At 38.9% G+C, this 20,463-nt stretch overlaps 1 protein-coding gene across 3 annotated transcripts in view; it reads left to right on the top strand.

The window, feature by feature from the left end:
* CCNY (cyclin Y) overlaps nt 1-20,463 on the top strand; it is a 120,381-nt gene that overhangs the window by 86,181 nt on the left and 13,737 nt on the right. For all 3 annotated transcript variants that reach the window (XM_030943738.1, XM_030943740.1, XM_030943739.1), the window contains 4 exons: nt 3,902-4,002; nt 7,044-7,079; nt 10,874-10,931; nt 11,033-11,152. In XM_030943738.1, coding sequence (XP_030799598.1) covers nt 3,902-4,002; nt 7,044-7,079; nt 10,874-10,931; nt 11,033-11,152 — 315 coding nt within the window. The remainder of the gene's footprint in view (nt 1-3,901; nt 4,003-7,043; nt 7,080-10,873; nt 10,932-11,032; nt 11,153-20,463) is intronic.

Raw genomic sequence — 20,463 nt, 5'->3', positions numbered from 1 at the left:
CCACCAAATGTTAGAAGATTGGTCCGGAATTCATCTCAAGAGCCTGTTCAGTCTAGTTTGATGTCCAGAAGCAGAAGCCTGGGTCTAAGCTATTCCTGGCCTATGTTTGTTTTCTCTCTTCTTTACATCTTTCAGTGATGGAGATTCTATCACTGCTCAAGTAATTTAAGGTATCCCTGCTATTAGAAAAAGGTGGAGGCTTAAGAGGTGATGGAAAAAACACTTCTCACACTTTCATGTACAGTCTTAATTTTCCATAGTTTAATATAAGCCTGCTCTTTCTTATCCCATCATCAAGGGTCATGGAGAACAACGTCCTCTTCTTTGTAACTTCCTTCAACATGACTTTAAGGCCATTATCTTTGCTTTGTTCCTGGAGAAAACCTTTCCAGTCTGCTAGCTGTCCCTTGTAAATCAGGTTTTTCAAATCTCTGACTGATGTTGTTTCTCTGTCCTCCAGACTCTCTGAAATAAACTTATTATTCTTGAAATACAGTGTCAAAAACTGGACATAAAATTCCAGGAGCAGAGTGGATGGGTTCTCTACTCTGTTGTATACATAGTAACTCTATAAATTCTATTGATATATTGCATTTTTTAAAGAAAAATGTCCTCTGCAGGTTAATGTCAGCTCCAAATTTGATAAAAAATACTTTGATACTGTGATCCAAGTTTTTGGTCAGTATTTTATGAGGAGTTGACTAGTACCTGTGTGGCATGTCCCTTACTTCAGCCTTCCAATTTGAAAGTGATCTCTGGCTGACCAGAATATAATTTTCCAAGTAGTTTTTACCTGCCATGTTTTCATTGATTTGCCCTTTGGGAATTTTATGTGAGATGAAGTTGGTAGTCCTGCTGAAGCTGAGAGGCATAACATCTAGGGAATGTCTTGGCTACAGAAATAGTACAGTAGCTACTGAAAACACATGTCAAGTGAGTCCCACTTCGTATCAGTGAGGTGCTTTGCATTAGTAAATATTTGTAATAGCTGAGGTTGTCAAGGCTTCACGTGTGTCCTATGCTCATTTTTGCATGTGAAGATTTACAAAAGGAGGTGTACCAGTCTGTCCTTTTCCTTGTGCCAGCTTTGTGGTGGGATAGAACCATAGAAGGGTCTCATTAGATGATTTGGCTTATTTCTCCAAAAGCTCTATAGTCATTCTCAGCTCTTTTGTTGTTTTTTTCCTTAATTAGGGCCTCTCAGACTTGTCTAAATGGGAGCATTTTTGTTGTCAGCTATGATGGATTTGAAATACAAAGGTGTTAAGCTTCTGTACAATTTTTGGTCATGGACCTATCCCATTGAAATGGCCACAGAAGGGAGTTTGTCTGTAGGACAGTGCTGAATGCTGAGCTGATGCTCAGGAACCTCTTTTGTCCTGTGCAAGGATGGAGAAGGTTCCTGTGCAGCATATTATGGGGGCTCAGAAAAGTCTGACTGAACTGTGGGACTTAGGATATCTCCCAGCTTAGTCAAGATGAAATATGAAACTGAGGGTGTTTTCCAGCAGTTGAAAAAGGCAGAAAATCTCTTACCTGCTGCATCATATGGCTGCAGTTGGACATCAGAGTAGAAGCTGGGAATGTTGATCCCCTGACAGGTCAGTTATTCAAAGGACACAGGTGTGTGTATATTTACCCAAGGGTGTATAATTTATAATTGGTTTTATAATTGGCACCATTCTTCTGACTAGGAGAGGGGCTTCTTCCTGCCCAGTTATTGTGAACAGAAAGTGAGGCATGAGACACCGCATATTTTCCTGAGGTGTGAAAAGTTCCAGGCCTAACAAAGTGTGATATGGGCTGAAAATCCAAGAAGAATTCTGTGATGTGGTAGTTTCAGAAATAAGGTGCATTGCTCTAATTATTGATGTGTGTCAAATGTTAGAGTGCTGTTTACATAGGAAAATTTAAATCTGATAGTGGTGTTGCTATAGAGTTATTTTCTGTTTTTTAATTGTGTTTGCCTTGAATGAATCTGGTATATTTGTCTTAAATTTTATCTAAGCCTTTAAAGCATGTTTACTGTTATTATGCAGAAAGAAAACTTTCCATGTGTTTTTTTTTAATAAAAATGCTATGTGTGTACATCTCCCCTTTTTTCCCCCAGCCACTAGAGTCTCATTTTTGTTGTTTTTAAGTAGCTTTGCCTTTATCATGCCTGTGCAAGGTACTCAACAGACTAATGCAGATATTTAAACTCAACTGTGGTAGAACAAGAGCTATGAATCACCAGTCCCCTAGCAATTCTCTCTGTGTGCATCAATGCTAGATAATAAATTTTATTATATTAATATTCATAGTACTTCTAGTTTTTCTCTTTCTTGCCTAACATACAATAGCTTGGAAGGTAGATAGATTGTCAGCTTTCAAAGTATTACAAAGTACCTTTCCAAAGTCCTGAAGGATTTTTGAAAAGGGGTGTTTTTCATTTTCTTGGTAAACTTTTTCATTTCCAAGAAAAGCAGTTCATCCAATAATTTTATTGGTCAAGTGAAGGATCTTGATAGAATTTGTTGATAAGCTTTCAGATAATTTGAACATAATGTTTCTACAATTGTGGCAGCTTCAGAAAGTATTGGGATTTTTTTCAATTAACAGGAGACTGTGTGGTTTTTCACTCACAGCTGTGAAATATGACTTAGATGTGTGTAGGTTTTACCAGGAGTCTGTCTATGTAGTGAATGCTGTTAAGAAGTCAGCTGCCTATGGAAAGTGGAGCATTGGTGAGCTGATGGATCCTGGCACTTGGAATAATAACTGTTTTGGAAAGTGGGCAGGGGAAGATGTAGTGAGGTAGGAGTCACAGGACTGTATCCTGGATACTCAGTTGCTCTGAGCTGGTAAATACCTCTGAATTCTGCTGATGGGATTGACATTTGTCCCTCCACTGAAACACTGGAAACTACATTAATTGTAAGATGAATTAAAATTTCCATGTTGATATGCCAGCTGAATTTTAAACCTATTTTGTTGTGAGTCAAATGTGTAATTTGACTGATCTTCACTTTCCTGACATGGGTTCTTGGTCAAGTTATTTGCCAGTGTAGATGGAATAAGCAAAGATAGAATCAAAGAGGATTAAGAAATGTGAGAGCTATTAGCTGATGTGATTGAAACTGTTCTCTTTAGCCTGGTGGCTACTCTAAACAGCTGATGGAGAAGCTCCCTCAGCAAAAAACGTTTAGAAATAGAGTTCTCAAATGCCAAGTTTTTGGCTGAATTTTACGGTGTTTTTCTATGGTAGTGCAGGAAAAGGATTAAAATATATTGAAAACCTTTTCTGTTAACATACGGAGTTTTTTTATTTGCTTATACTCTTCTGTTCTTTGATCAGCTTTCTTCCTTTCTGATAACAATCTATTATTGATAAATTATTTTTAATGAATTCTCCTTATTAATTTTGTAGTTCTACTGTAAATACCTCTTTCCCTTACTCGATTCTGTTAGGAACTTTTTTTTAGGGTTTTAATTTTTTTTTTCTGCAAGCATGGTTTTATATCTGTTGCTAAACTAGTCTTCATTGCTAACACAATTTCTTTTTCACTCTTCCATTTCTTCTTTTGCAATGAGGACAGAAATATAGGTCTTATTCATCTTTGCTTTCCAAGTGTATGTATGTATTTGAGTAAGCCTGCAGAAAAATTTTTGCATGGTTTTGGGGAAGGAGGGACACAGGGGATTTGGGACTTGCAGGCATTAGCAAGTCTCAGGCAGGGATTTTTGTGACTTTTGCACTATTAATTGTTTCTCAACTTTCTGAACTGCTTCCAAACGTGATCACATTACTGTGTGCATCATTGTGAGAGACAGAAATTTGTCTTTTTAAAATTCTTACATTTTCTCAAAAAAAGCTTTGATATTACATAATTGCCATTGTTCTTTTGCATGTGTTTCATAGCATCCTCCTGGGCAGTTGAGAAGGAAGTACAGTTCCTGCTCCACTATTTTCCTGGATGACAGCACGGTCAGTCAACCAAACCTCAAGTATACCATCAAATGGTGGGTTTTACAATTTGTTTATTTTTGCCAGCACTTACATTTTATGTGTGTGTTTATGTATACCTATTTCTGAACCACTCCTAAGCAAGCTTCAAAGGTTTTAGTTTTTGAAGTAATAAATTTATTTAATCAGTCGTGCTCCAGAGTTACTGGATGATGTCTCAGATGAGCGTTTTAAGTTTCACTGGTGCCTTTTTACTGTTGGAGAGAAATAAAGTTGATATTTGTAGAGTATTGTTCTTTACATTTTGTACAGTAAGGGGAAAATAAATAGAGACCAAATGCTCAGGCATTTTGTGCTCTTTGTTAGTGGTTGCTGGTAGCCTCTCTTGAGTTGGCTGTAGGTTGGTTACCTCACTGTACACAATTGCAAAAATGCATTAAGACGGCATCTCTGCTGCAGAGTTGTTGTTACATGAGAGACAAATCTATTTAGACTAACACATCCAAAGGAGTTTGTAAGCTTGGTTACTAAGATAGTCCTTAATTTTTCTGTTAAAGGAAAAGGAGGGGAGAGGAGAACGGTTTTGTAGTTAAACTAATGCATGATTCCTCATCAGCTTTTTCTGCCTAGAATATAGTCTTGCTTTTCTTCAGGTTTCTGTCACTAGTAACTTGAAAATAGTTCTGATTAACACTTGAAAAAGGTTTTCCATTTCTGAGATGGTTGGGCTTTTTTCCTCCTTGAATCTCATACTCTTCTGCTCTAAAATCCTTTGTATGCAGAATAAGTGCAAGCTTTTGGGTGGGTTTTGGGTCTTTTTGCATTAGACCTGCCATGGCTTGTGGGAAGAAGAAATGGGTTCAGGTGCAGCAGCCAAGAAGCACTTTCAGGACACAGAAGGATGAGCTGATAGTGGGGAAAAGGGTGGTGTGTTTGGGCGAGATTCAGGTGCATGGTGGGGGCAGAGCTGTGGGGAGCAGAAGGGCTGGAAGAGACCGTGCTGGGATGGGGCAGGGGTCGTGCAGGGCTCAGCAGGCTGTGCCAGCATGGGAAGGGTTGGAAGCTGCAAGGGATCAGAGGGCTTGACAAGGACCTACAGAGGGTGAGAAACTGAACTCTGGCACACAAAGTCTCTGCATCTTCTGTCCAGCTGCACATGTGGCAGGTTGAAGGGTGAGGAGGCAACAGGATTATTGCTTTTGTAGGACAACTTCATTTTTTTCCCCACACCTTGCAGTCTCTGCAGGAAAAGAACGATTGCACATAGATAAATCTAAGAGAGAGGCATTTTGCTCATCTCTTCTAGGTCATCTTATGCACTGCTGTGTTTAAAATATTACTGTATCCACTGCAGCATCTGCAGCAGTCAGGGTGGTTGGGGTAGGGTGATGGAAAGCTCCATGATCATCATTTCAGGACTCTTAGTGCCAGCTGAACCAGTGTATGAAGGGTAGAATGAAACGTGGGTGAGTTACTCTTTTTGCAGCCCTGAGAGACTTTCAGATTGAGATACCTATTTCTAAATAGTAAATATTTTCTAAACTTAATTTGACATTTTGTTACAAAGGCAACGATATGGGAACCAAGCAGAGCTGTGCACATAGACTCTTGCATCTGCTTTCATTAAGTGAACTGGAGCTGCAAGTGTGTTCCTAGGGGCATAATTTAAAATTAAATTTTAGGATTAATTCATTTTGTGACTATCTTTCTGTCAAATCAAATTCATTCATAAATGTGGGTTTTTCTTGTGTTCAGTAACAGCTGTGGTCTTTAAATATCTGTGGTACACCCTATCTCTTCAGTCCTTAAATATGTGTTTGTAGAAAAAAGCCAAATTTAAAAAGCATGTATGATCTAAAAACTTCTAATACAGGTAGGTAAAAGCTCATAAATATTTAGTAAAATATATTTTCTTTTAATGGAGAAAAATGTTTTCTACTGTATGGCTGTTCAAAAAAACCTCCAATCAAACCTGAAGTAGTATAAAATTCTGCTACAGTTTTAGCGCAAACATTTTCTTTTCCTAACATGCAGTATCTCAGTTTTTATATAAAAATTCTGAAATAAAATCAGAGAGCAACCACTTGACCCTTAAAAGTTGTTTTAAGTAAAAGGGGGGAATTTTGCATCAGTATGAGACATAAGTATCTTACAGTGAATCACTGATGAAACAAAGTGTCTACAAAGAGAATCAGTGAATTCCCTCCTCCATACTCTTTCCCCTTTAGCATAGATTGGTTTTATGCTGCTGCAGTAAGTAGGGAGAGTGCTGGCTTGGCTTCGTTCTTCAATAAAAATATTTTGTGAGTAAAGCATGAGCTGGGAGTTGGAAACTGTAGGATAATCATAAGGATCCATGCTTTAATTTTGTTCCATCTCATGAGAACAAAATGAGATCAGTTAGTTGTGTATGTAATCAAAATCTTAACTTACTGTGAATTTAAGGACACTTTTTGTCTGTTTGCAGAATATAAGCAGGGGTGCTTTGGTGTGTGGCTGAGAGTAGGGGAAATGCATAATGCAGTTAGTTATTCAGGGAGTTGTCTTTCCTGAGTTAAAATAAGTAACTTGATGCTATAAAACTGTAGGAGAGTGGTATTTGAGTCTGCTGTTTGAGCAGCTATATAAAGACAGGCGCAAGCAATGGATTTAAATATACAATCATAAGTCAATGGTGGTTAAAACATTTTGTGTTAACCTGGCAGCAAAACTAAAGAGAATGTCCAATGCCTGTGGTGCTTTGTCTTCAGCCTTGAAAGTCAGTAGGGGTTTAATCAATGGGTTTAGTGGGGTAGGGCATTAAATGGGAAGTATGTGCAACTTGATACATGAAATAAGATAATGTTAATATGATGATAATATGAAGTAAATTACTTAATTACTAGTAAAAAGGATGTAGCTGGAGTGTACAAAACAAATATTATAAAATTGTCTGTTTTTAATAGTTTTCCTGATATCAAAGAACAAACAAAAGCAAGTGGGCTGTTGACCATATACTGTTTGTCATGCTTTGTGCTAGGCTTTAAATTTGCATGCAATATGACAAAAAATATAATATGGCAGTCCTGAGATATTAACTCTGCATTTTTCTTTACAGTGTAGCTCTTGCAATATATTACCACATCAAAAACAGGTATGTGAATAGTGGAATCTTGTACTGAAAATATCTTTTATTGAAACAAGTGAACTGCTCAAACCCTAAAAATCCATGCTTTATTTCTTTCAAAATGTTTTTGAGTACTCATGTTCTTAACTTACAGGCTAGCAATAAGAAACACACACATTTTCTATATGTATTATTTTACATAGAAAAATTAAAATTGGATGATCAAGTACCATAAAAAATGGAGCTACAGCTGAACATTGAAAAGTTGTGATGATTCAGTGTTTGATTTTATATGCATTGGGCACTTCTGCATTGTTGCATATGTTGCACTTACATGTAGAAAAATCTGAATAGTATCTTTCATTTTTGTATTTTTAGCTGCACCTTTGTAAAGTTAACTGTGTATATCAGTGATCAGTTAGGATTTTGAAATAAAACCCATGAATTATACAGTAAGAGTGGCATTGTGAATAGATGTCATTCAAGATGCCTCAGAAACAGAGCAGGTCCTGTCTTATCTCTCCTGGTGTAGTAGGTTTTAGATCTCTGCTCAGTCAAGTTGATTGAAATTGAATAGAAAAAAGGTTCTCTAAAAAGTGACTTGGCACATACATGAGTTTTCTTCATGTTGAATTGTGCTTTTGTATCTTAAATTCCCTGTCCTCATGATACGTCACAGTATCCTAAAATAATATTTCCTGACATTTCTAAGGAGAGGTTGTATAAATAATTCAAGTTACTTTTGTGTCCATGGTTTTTCAATTGGCCTTTTCAGAGAACTTGGCTTAGATCTTGATTTATCAAGCCACTTAGATGTTTTTTCTTCTGGACTATCAGAAGTCCAACGAGAACAAAAGGAATTACTCATGAGTTTAAAGTTCAGCTGGTACGTCATTCAGGACCATGGTTCAGGTCACTGGAACCCATCACACTTCTTGAAACAAGGCTGGCATCTCAAGAGAAACCTTTACATGTGCACAAGGGCAGAAGGGCTTAGGGCTTGATTCCCCCTGAAAGCTCTTAGAAGACTTTCTAAGACATCAGTGGGCCTTGGACTGAATCATGGCAGTATATTAAGGAAAAGTTGGAATGAAATCTTCTCTCAAACTTTTAATCTCATTTACCAGGAAATAAGGCATGAGTGGTCATGCTTGGATTACTTGTTTATCCATCTGTGGTTCCTTTCCTCCCTTTTTTCCACAGTCCCTGGATTAGTTTGATTAGCTAGTCAGTTTTTGCTATGCTTGACTAAATAATAGAGATCTCAAAGATAATCAGACTCCAAAGTTTTGTGGAAATCAATTCTTAAGTGTTCTCCTAAGTACCATGGCAGATGAGTAAAAGGCTTGAGAGAATCAGGCACATCAGAGACTAAGAATTCCCAGGAAGAATCGAGAGCCGGGGGCATCCAGAGCCACAGTGTGCCAGAGATGGCCATCTATGCTGATTGCCATGGAGCTGATCCCTGTCTGCAGTAAATTATGCCCATTTGTTGGCTTGCAGAGCCTGATGCAAATGTGACCTACAACTGGTAGACAGAGAGACCAGACCTTTATAAAATAAAGAGTACTGTGTCAGCATCTTGCAAACAAATGCATTCTGACTGTTACTTTCTTGGGAAAGTTGCTATCTGTCCTTTCACTTTTAGGATGGAGAGGTGATTGATTCAGGAAACTGATTGCTGCTGCTTTCCCTGGAATGTGCCTGGGGTGGGGAAGTGCTGTGCCTGCACTTGGGACAGACAGAGTCCCAGCAGTGATGCTGGAGCCAGGCTCACGTGTGTCAGTGAGAAACTCTGGAATGAGGGATGTTGAACAACTGCTCAGTCTTGGGCTCTCTCTGATTTGGAAATGGAGGGACAATGTGATAACAGTACTCAGTTGTGCTTGCTGCTGAAACAGCAAGAGCAAAACATATGTTCTGTTTCCTGCTGTTATAGGAGAAAAGGAAGTTGTTGATGTATGTGGGAGATTTTGGTTCATTAAGGGGGATGGGGAGTATGAAACCACTGTGACTCTTTGACTCAGGCTTCATTTTGACAGAAAACTAGTCAAGCATCTCCTTTTCCAGAGAATAATTCATTTTAGACAGTATTTAGTTGGTCCTGTTCTCCTGCGTAGGAGACTTAAACCAAAATTACTTCCTAATGTTTCAAACCCTCACCAATCTAATTTTTTTGAGAAGCTATGCATGAATATATTTCTTCACACGTTTCTCACATTTAATTGGATTGTAGCATTCTAGTTATCATTCCTCCCTTTCCCAGTGTCTCCTATCATGGTTTTACTGATCAGTTTTCTTCATGTTTTTTTGTCTTAGCTACTCAACAAGTAATTAAAAAACTACACCCATCTTGTTTTTGAAGGAATGAACAAGCATTGGTCAATTTGCTAAAGAAATAAATCCCAGCAAACTGACCATAAAGAATGCTTGAGTAATCAGTAGATGGTCCGTTTTTGAAAGAGTACAATGTGAGTTGTAGTGAAGACAAAAACCCCTCAAGTTTTTTTAGAATAGATTTTTGAGGGCAGTCAGGTGTGACTTCATAGCATACAGCAGCTACAACCTGAAGAAATAAAATAGGAAATTGTTTGCATTGTGAAGTACCATAATTTACTGCAGCACACCAATTATTTCAGAGAGACTACTTCTGCATTAAGATACTGGTTTTTTAGGTAGGATTAAAAGTCTGGCCTAGAATCCTTGCTGATAGGAATTTTCTAGTAACTACCCCAGTCACCCCAGTCCAGGTTTTGGTTTTATTTAATTTTTTATTTTGTTTGTTGCTTTGTTGGTTGTTTGTTTTAATTTAATGTTCTTTTTTAGATTTAAAATGTGTTTCTTTCCAGTGTTAGCCTCCATTTTAGTAGGAAAGAAGTCACCTTCAGATGTTGAGTTAATAAATATATTTTGCAGACATCAGTCCACTGTAAAACTTGTGGTTTGCATGCTCTTAGAGACACGTGCTGCGAAGTAAAGATAGAAAATATATTCAGTGGTTTATTTGTTAAGAACTGTATGATCACAGTACCAGGGATGCTAAAAATAAAGATGGGACTGTAATAAGTAGGTCAAGGGATGTATCTGTCCAGAAAGTGCCAGTTCTGGTACAGTTATACTTGGTTTTGTGTTTGTTAGTGTCCTTGCCAAAGTTACATACAGCAAAAATCTTATATTGCTTCCTGGATGTTAGGCTTGTGAAGTTGCATCAATGTGCATGCTGATATCGAGCTGCAGGGATTTCAGAGAAACATCTTATAAAACCAATGAATAGGAATATTATTTTGTCTGAATTTTTGTTTGTATGTGCTTCTTTTGGCTTTCAAAATTCATTAGTATAATAGGATTTTTCAGATGAATTAAAAGTGAAGTATGTATGTATTAACTAAAAGATTACTGTAAAAATAGCATTGCATATTAGTAAGCATTTACAATGTTGGTAATAAGGGAGGAAGAGGAGTTGAGAGATTGCAGGGGTGGACATGAGTAAGTTAAAAAAAGAGAAAAGGAGAGTAAGCTGGGCTGGCTTTATCAAGTTTGTAGTAGTACTACTTAAGCCTCATAGTAAAGAGCACAACAGTTTTATATCTTGGCCACAGAAAGCTGAATGTTTTAGTGTGTTTTGTAATATGAATTTCGTGTTACATGAGGGTCTTATGGCAGAGTAGGTCCAACCTCTATTTGAAAATCACATTTCATCAGTGGTTCTAAGCACCCCACAGCATGGGGAGTGTTGGAGTTTGAATGGTGCACTTGTGTCTGTGAGGGTTGTGTGCTGCTGTGTTCAGATAATGACAGTGCTTTGGTTTTAATACTTTTAGGGACACAGACGGAAGAATGCTCTTAGATATTTTTGATGAAAACCTTCATCCCCTTTCGGTAAGTTCATCTGCCTCTCCTTCCTTTTCATGTGAACTGTCTTTTTTTTCTGTCTGCTTCGTTTTGTTTCAGTCACCTATTTGGAAGTATTTCTTCCTTAGAAATCCGAAGTGCCACCAGACTACGACAAACATGACCCGGAGCAGAAACAGATTTACCGCTTTGTCCGGACGTTGTTCAGTGCTGCTCAACTGACTGCTGAATGTGCCATTGTCACCCTGGTGAGTGTCTGAAGGATGACATCAGCCATCTGACAGACCCAGTTTTTTCTCAAAAGTTGTGTTTGTGTGATTTCATAGATCTAGGTGCTGCCAGGGAATTTTTTCTCATTATGGAGACCAAGGAGATTTCTTGATGGGAGGAGATGCCACAGTTCATTTCATGGGTGGAGTAAGTGAGGAAGAAGAGATTGGGTAATGTGACACAAAACCTGGGGTCCTGCCTTCACAGAGTGAGTGTTGCAGGCCACCAAGGTGACTCATAGAAAATGTAGGTGGATAGGTGGTCCAACATGAGGGAATGTTAAAAGCAGAAAGTCTTCAACTTTTGGGAGCTTTGCTGTGTCTCATTGTAGCTCCCAGGAGAGACTTGGGAACAACTGTGGGTGATTTGGTAGCACTAATAAGAATTGACTGGCACATGAAGGATTCAGTGAGTGACTGGGACATGTTGGCTCTCTTCTGCTTCCACTATGCTTCTCGTGGGATTGAGCAATTGTACTCGAGTCTGAAGTTTAGCTGCTTAAAAATAGCACAACACAAAAGAAGGTTCAAATTTTCAGCTGGTGTGGGTCAGCATAGCAGTGTGGATTAAAAGAGATGAAGTGATCTCTACCAGCTGGGAATTTCTTAATTTTCTTGAAATTTATATCCTGCCAAATCTGACAAGTCTCTTCAGCTTTCAGTCACAATTTTGGCCATGTTCTTCTCTCAGAGATTTTAAAATAACAAAATGGTTTTTACTACTACAACATGTGGTTTCATGACAGCTTAGTTATGCATTTTAGATGGAGGAAGGAGAAATTGGAGAAGGTGAATTTTGAAGCCCAGGCCTACTCATTTCCTCTGTTAATCTATTTTCCTTGGCTTCTAAGATTAGTTGGCAGGCTTTTCTCCTTCAGAGAGTCAGAATGAGTTGTACTAGCCAATAAAGAGCAGGAATATGAGAGAAATAGGGCAAAACAACACCCCCCAGTGCTCCACCCTTCCATTTTGTAGTTTTACTCTACCTAGTTGCTTGCCAATATTTGTTTTCTGAAATTACATTTTGCCCTGTCTATTTTATATAATTGTACTAAGTGCTTGTCCTTCTTCCTTTTCTTCGTAAGTGCTTTCTGCTGGAGACAAGATATGTTGTGTGAATCAGTATGTTCTTCTGTAATTTAATTAACCCACTGTCAAATACCTTGTTGTATTTATCTGTTATTCAGTCTTAGGTTATTTGATCAGTGAGGGCACTGTTTAGTGGAAAGACAGGTTTCCCCCCCCTTTTTAATAACATTACCTTTCTGTTACTGCAGTGCATGGGAACTTCTTTCCCACAAGTGTTATATAACTACTTCCTTGCCTCTTCTGGTTCTTGGTGTGGTTTCCTTGCAAGTAACTCTTCTGAAGTATAAATGTTTTTAGTTAATTTGTTATATTGCAGAAGCAGTTTCTGTAGTTGTTAGTGCTTGAAAACTTAGGTGACTTGGGTTTGTTTTTTTTCCCAGTGCAATGGTAGCAGGAAAATGTATCATAGCCTAGTTCTCAGAGCAGCCATGCAGATGTTTATGGATAGATTTGGTGTTGGTGATCAGTGTTTACCATTCTGCTATTCTTGCCAGTGTTGTCAGGATAATAGCACCTCTGTGACCCCCCTTTCCAGAAACCTTCAGAGGTTATACATAGTGTTTTACAAGTGTGAAATTCTACTGCTGCTGTTCTCCGTTTCTTCTGTACTTCTAGATCGCATTTCTTTATTCGTTTGTGTCATCAGGAGGGGCCCCAGACACAGATTGTGTTGTTTTAGAAATACTCATGTGTGGAAACTAATCTGTGAAAAAGCAAGCAGCCCTTTCCCCTTCCCACACTCCTGAAATCTTAATAATGTTGATCCTGCTGTTTATGAACTTTGCAAGTGCTTTCAGTTTTGATATCCTGTCTGGAGAAGGGGAGATGGGCATTCCCTGCTGGAGCTCGTGTTTTGCCATAGTCTGGCTGTCCGTCAGAGAGCAATCTGATAGCCCTGCCTGCCGCTTGTTCCTCCTGGGAGGGCTGCCAGAAGGCAAGAAGTGTGGGGATCAGGGACATTTTGAACAAGATGCTACAGTTTTATTTTTCTTTCACTCACTGTAATTATTTTTAAACAATTCTAAGGACCCTTTTTTGCTGCCCACATTATTAAAATGGTCCGACGTGCGTGGTTGAATGCACCCACTGTTTGTCTTGGTCCATGCATTAACCAGGTAAAAGCAGCAGTGACAATTAGTTCTACAGCAGGCTGTGTGCATGCAGGAGCTGAGTAAATGTGAAACTCCAGACTTTGAGATAAGCTTTTCTGCAGCAAAAAACCAGCATTGTGTGGCTTCAAGCACTTAATTAAAATATTTCAATTAAAGCCTCCACTATTACAGCAAAACCAATTTATAATTAAACTAAAAATTTAATTTTCACATAGCCTCCAGACCTGCCAAGAGATTTCCCATACTGATAGGTGGAAAATTAAAACCTCAGGTTGAAACAATTAAATACTAATTCACATGATTTATTTATAAAATAATACCATAAGGATAAAATTAATTTTAAGAATTGTTTGCTAATTTAAAGTTTGTGACCAGTGGTTCTAACCACAGTAATCAGCATAACTGTGTTCTATGACCTGACTTATTGAAAAGAGTCTCTCACCCCAGAGCATTCCCACCTTTGCTAAAACTGAGGAATGCCTGTCTCCTCTTCAACATCTCCCTCAGTGCAGAGCTGAGAAGTTGTACTTGTGTTAATCTACTAATTGGATGGCAAATAAAAATGTGAACAGGAGTGTTGCTCATACGAACAGGAAAACAATACAATGTTTGCATATCAGGAGAATTAAATATTTATGCTTTGTTCTTTTGTTCTGTGAAAACAATCCTATGAACTAGACCTGAAGAGCAGAATGATCCAAGTTTTCTGCTTTGCCTTGGCACGACTTTCTGAGTTTTTTGCAAATAGGCCAAATTTAAGGCACTTTTAATGTACATCTGTGCCCGTAGTGGTTTCATTTTGCATTTGCAAGTGTGTTGGGTCAGCATGCTGTAGACAGATCAGATACAGTGATATGTAAATATATACAGTACATGAGCTGAATTATTCTGAGAAGTTCAGAGGAGCGTGCTTTTGGAATACGTTAAAGAGATCATACAGTGACTGAGGGGATTTGATATTAGCAAATTTGAAATTTGAAGTATGTAGGAATAAATTCTCCTTATGAAGAATATGGATTTGATTAATCCAGCCAGATGTTCCTGAGTTCTTACAGTATTCTTCGGTCACATTTTCAGCACTTAGGTAAAGAGAGAATACTGCTGAGCTGGATTGTGAAAGTAATTGTGTTTGCAGGGAATTTTGTTTTGTTTTCTGTGTATTTGGAGGAATGTTAAAGTTTATTGGTTTCCTTTCACTAGGATGTTTTTACTTTTGAATGCTGATAAAATACTTTATTTAAAAAGTATATTTCAATTGATGTACAAAAAAATCTGATACTTTGACAGGAAATGAAAACACAAAAGGGTGTCCAGAGTCCATAGAGGCACCTAATCTGCAGAGGTCCTTTTCTGCTGGAGTGTAACCTCCAACCTTTCTGCAGCTAATGGTAGGTGCAGGTTTCCCTGAAGACCTTGGAGTGCCATCCAAAGCAGTGCTTGTGCTGCTGTGAGGTAGCCTGAGTGTGGCTGGTTGTGAGCCAGGCCAGGCAGTGAACCTGGGCTCTGTCTTGAGGTAGGAACCCGTGAGGAGAGTTGTGTGTATCTGCTGGTGTTGGTGATCTTCAGGCATTCCTGGGGAGGTGCCAAAGCCCAGCACTTGGTCACATCAGAAGAAGGTCTCCAAGGTGTAGAGAGAAGGTTCCTTGACCTGTGCTGTCGATCCTGAGCTCCCTGGCAGCTGGACATGGCTCAGGGTACCTCTGGAGGAGGCCAGGAGGAACCTGTGCTCTGGGTACTGCTGGGATAAGAGATTCTGGCCCTGGTTTTGGGGCCATTCTTACCTTTTCATTGTGGTCTGAGGTACAACACACAAGTGATTATTTAATACTTACACATCTACTTAGTCAATTCTTGCCTTAGAGTTGCTGGGATATTCACTTAATGGAAAGAGAACAATTGAGGTGGGCATTGAGGGGGAATTCTTTTTAAATTGAAAGGGAAGAGAACATTCGAGGGATGTCTATGTGCTGATGCCTCTTGGGCTTTTGTGTGGGCAAAGAATGAATGCTGATCCCAGTTTTAGACTGGGAAGTCAATGTTGCCTAACAGTTGGAGTGCATTTGACATGGATTATAGGTATTTGTCTTAAAAAGAGTAATTTTGGGGGCAGACCTGGGGATGTGTGACTTCTCTCAGTTCCATTCATGCTTTCTGTAAATATCTGTAATGGTACTTTGCAGCTGTTCACCTTTTTGCATAGTTCTGTGACTACTTTTGTTGCTTCTTTTCACCATTTGGTCTCAGAAATAAAAATGGGATGAATTTGCAAGGACCACAATGATATGATGTCCTTTTCCCCCAAATGGGTGGCACCAAACCTTTGTAGAATATTTTAAATGCCCAGCTGGGCAACTGCAAACCATGGTTATTTCTGGAGAGTCGTGGTAGGGAACTGGCTGATGGCTTAGAACCGAGCATATGGCAGTTTAGTGATTGGATTAGAGCCTGATTTGGCTGTGTGAGACCTGCTACCAATTATAATTTTTTCCATAAAGATATCATTTCAGTTTCAAGGCATTGTGACACACTCAAGTTTTCTCATTAGAGAGGGATGAGTCTGTATTTTTCCATAATATGTTGGGATGGAAATGTCTTTGTTAGTTACTCTGTGCTCCTGCAATTTACAGTGTGGGTTACCTGATGAGGGAGGGAATGAGGTGTTTGCAAATAAAGGTTAATATGTAGATTCTCAATTATAGTAATTAAAATAGTAAAGGCATTGTCTCATTTTTGTCAATGTTAATCAAGTGAGAAATAACGTAAGCCGCTAGAGTTTTATTGGCAAAATGGAGGTAGAATTTTATATAAAGCTGTATAAAAACCACATGGGAGAAGACAGTGTTTTGCTCTTGCTGCTGCCTCAAAATTCAGAATTATTCTAGTCATGACAGTGACATTCCTCAGTGATTGCCCATTGCTTGAGTGTGCCGAGACTCCCAGTCAACTTCCTTGGGGGCAACACACAATTCCTGACCTCTTAGTGTGGCACCACAGGAAATTCTAGTACTGCATACAAATATAATTGCATAATAATTTCAGTTGGGAGGGACTTCTAGGGGTCATGTCTGGTTTGGCCTTTTCTCAAAGCACAACCAGGCTGATCAGGGCCTGACCAGTTGAGTTCTGAGTTTCTCTGAAGATGAAAATTTCATAACTTCCACAGAAAACCTTCTCCATTGCTTTAGGGAAGCCTAAAAAAAGAACGACTGTATTTTTAGTGTTTAGACTGCAGCTCCAATGTGATAAGAGGTATCAGTGGAGTATTGGAAGTTAATGTTAAACAGCTTCAAGATGAAGTTACAAAAAGAAGCAAAACTTCTATAAGAGCCCCATTGTATTTTAAAAAATGAGTGGTTTTTGTGATTGTGAAATACTGAAATGAAATTATTTGTCATTTTAATATTTGGTATATATCCTCCTGAAGAGGAGAAAAAAGGGAAAGACATATTCTCCGGTATTTTAACTTTTCTTTCTACTTGAATCTATTATATAATGTCCAAAGCCTGCTAAAATATCCGCTGAGATGGGAAGCATGAGATGCTGTTTCACACTAATTAAAAATGAACTCTTCAATGCCATCTTTAGTTTTCAGTTTCTTCAAATGATTGATGTTCTGTTGAATGGGATGTTGTGTAACCAACACTCTGCTATCCAGGATCATGGGGAGCCTGACATCTTAGATAACTGGGACAACACAGGATACTGTGGATAGTTACTATTAAACGCTTGGGGAGAGCAGGATGGATTCACCCACCTGCAGTTAACCACCCTGGGGATTAGTTCAAGCACAGCAGTGGCCCTGCTGGAGCAGCTCTGCTGGGCCTTGGATGCTGATGCTGATCCTGATAGTTTGTGCCATGTTACAGTTCTGTGTTTGGATAAAAAAAGCCCCCCAGGACCAGCGGTTATAGTGGATGGCCTAATGCTGTTTAGCATGCCACTGCAAGTCCAGGTCCTGGGAGTTAAGATCAGAGGCATCCAAACTAGGTCAATATGGAGTTGTTTCAGGTCTGGCAGATTTCAGAGCTGAAGATATGTGCTGAAACAAATCAGTTCTGTACTTCTGCTAGACCTGAAATGGCTTTGCAAGCCATTTAACTGCATTCCTGTGGTGCTACATCTAAGCTAATGAACCTCTCCAGAGTTCATTGAACTTCCAGCCAATTTGGGATTATCTATACACATGGAGTGGTAATTTTATTTAATTAGTATAAATAAAGTCTCTTTCAGATAAATGAATTTTTAAGAGAGGCAAATCACCAAATTGGTTTCACTTATGATTAAATAATAATTTGCTAATACTCCAAGTATAAAGGTCAGTCATTGTGAAAGCCTGGTGTTAGTCTGTGGGAAGAGATGGAAAATAATGCAATATTGCTCCTTTGAAATCTTAACTCTGTGCAGTGTGCATTCTGATGTGTGCTTAGTTGATAAAACATCCCCAATGAGGTGCAGCTGTTGTCCATCAAAGCTTGTTAGCGTGACACATGTGAAATCATGTGATTCATTCCCAAATGCAGAATGTAGACTAATAATGAAGGTACCAGACTCTGAGGGATTGAGTCTGTAAATAAAAATGTATGGACAGACCAATGGCCACTGGCAATTTCCCAATCAGAATTTTATTTTCATTTCAGCTAGGATGTGAATTATGGTACAAATGAGTTTTGAATATTGTAGTGTTGTTGTTACTAACAATGAGTTGTATTTGTTCTTTGCAAGCTGGAAAGAATTCAGAAGTGTGTGTTGTTTGATTGAAACCACTGAAAGTTTTGCTCATGTCACATCAGTAACTTTAATCTGTATAAGTAGTCTTGTTATCATTCTGTAAAAAATATCTATACGTACAGTCATAGAACTAAGTGGGCAATGACAAATGTGATGAAGATGGCTCTTGGATGTTATGAAAATGCTTGAACAGAACTAGTTGTTAAATTAAAGCAGATTAAACTTGAGTCTTGAGAATTCAGCTTTTGAATCTTCAGTAGAGAAGTAGTGCCAAGTTCTGCCTCAAAAGCTTACATTCAAGCACTGCAAAGGATGAAGCAATTGGAAAAAAGTAACAATGGTGCAACAGCTTCAATTTGTTTTAAGCTTTAGTTCCATTCTTGAGCATGGATACAGCTGTTAAAAGTTGGTGGAGGCAAATAATATTTTAACCTCTAGACACTAAAAGCTCTTTAGTTCTAGTTCCATAGAGGAACACCTGTCAAAATAATCAAAAAGACAGATAGTTCTTAGACTTATGTTTAAAAGAAAAGAAAGAAAAATAGCATTTCTTACATTGTTTCTTTTGCATTTTTTGCATATAAACCAATTTATTCCAGCATTCTGAGATGGAAGTTGTAATTTTTTTTCTATTGTGACTTTTTAAAATTCAATTTTATTATATTACTTCATAGCAGCTAGTTCTAAAGTAGATGTTGAAAGTGTTTTGCTTTTGAAAATTAGGCCAGTGAAATTCATTACAAGAGAAAAATGCACTGAACCACATAGTACACTCAAAATCCCAGTCTGTTTGATACAAAACCCATATTTAGGAAAATGACCCTTGTGTTTAAGACACTGTTTAATGTTTAGACATAATTGGATACAAATGGTATTTCCATATCTCACGTTTACCGTTACAGGGCCAACATTTCCAGTGATTTTTTTTTTAATGAGGTGGAGCATGCCTCCCTGTGTGTGTGGGAAGACTCACTGGCTTTTGCCAGCAGAAGCAGGTGCTGTTCTCCCACCAGCAATGAGTTTGTTTGAGATGAGTAGTGTAGTGATTAACCACCCCACCAGCCATCCTCTTCAAACAGGCTGAGAGCCCCCTGGCCATTCTCCAGAAGTCTCTCCTGATTCAGCACATCTTTGCAGCAGCCAGAAGCACCCCCTGCAGTAGTGAGAGCATGGCAGACTCTGCCTGTCCTACTCTGATGTCCCATCATGGGACATTGTGGTCTGCTACTGTGTCCCACTAGGGCATTGTATATTGAAATGCTCTGAAATGAAACCAGCTCCATTTATCAGAAATCATTAACTTTGGGCACATTTACATTGGAAACTGCTCACTTGGCTCTGTGTGTGCTGCTGTTAAGAGGCTGCTCTACATCAGCAGGGCAAGAGCTCAAGTATGTACCAGCCTGAATTTCCCAATCTGCAGTCAGTGGGTTCTCTCTGGGAGAGAGACACAGGGAGAGCTAGAGCAAAGACCGTGTGTGTGCCTGGGTGAGCTTGATTAAAAGCTGAACACCTACACTAATGGCTCCTGAAGGTACACTGATGATGTCAAATCCTGGATTACAGTGAGTTCTCACACTGACTGAGGACCTTATAAACTTGAACAAGTGTTTGCTGCAAGTAGTCTTGGTTTTTTTTGTCTTCTCTTACCTGAATATTTACTTAAAACCCAAGACTGAGTAAAGGAGGCCACAGCAAGTGAACAAAATAAATGCTCATTTAAAGCATGTTCAAGAAAGGAGTTGAAAGCTACACTAAGTGCTTTTCTAATGGAGAGCTGTTTATTATCCTCAGTTTTACTAAGTGTGATAGAGAGCCTTGTTCCAGCAAGCAGTGTATCTGGAGTCAAGCCCAAGTTATCACCAGGGGAGCAAGAGTGATTTTTCACAGCCCTCAACATACTATTGGAAGATGCATCAATATGGTAATGAAGTAGGTGTAGGAATAGAGTCTCATCAAACTCCTATTTAAATTTTAATTCTGATTTCTCAAGTATGTGCTGGTGGGAGAATAGTGGCAAGTCTATGCTGACTTTTTACTGAGGTGTAATTTCATCTGCTGTGCGGATGGACCTTGAGAGGCTGGCCTGTGCAATACTCATGAAGTTCAGCAAGGCCAGCTGAAAGGTCCTGCATGTGGGTCAGGTCAATCCCAAGCACAAAATGCAGGCTAAACAGAGGATGGCTTGAGAGCAGCCCTGCCAAGAAGAACTTGGATGTGTTGGCTGGGGAGGAGCTGGATGTGTGCAGTGTGCTCTCGCAGCCCAGAGAGCCAAACGTGTCCTGGGCTGCATCCAAAGCACTGTGGGCAGCAGGTGGAGGCAGTCTGTGCTGCATCTCAGTGCTGCATCCAGCTTTGGGG

The sequence above is a fragment of the Camarhynchus parvulus genome, chromosome 2, assembly GCF_901933205.1.
Source record: "Camarhynchus parvulus chromosome 2, STF_HiC, whole genome shotgun sequence".
NCBI classification, from domain to species: Eukaryota; Metazoa; Chordata; class Aves; order Passeriformes; family Thraupidae; genus Camarhynchus; species Camarhynchus parvulus.
Note: the sequence above shows the minus strand (reverse complement) of the source record. Positions and strands in the feature narration are given on the sequence as shown.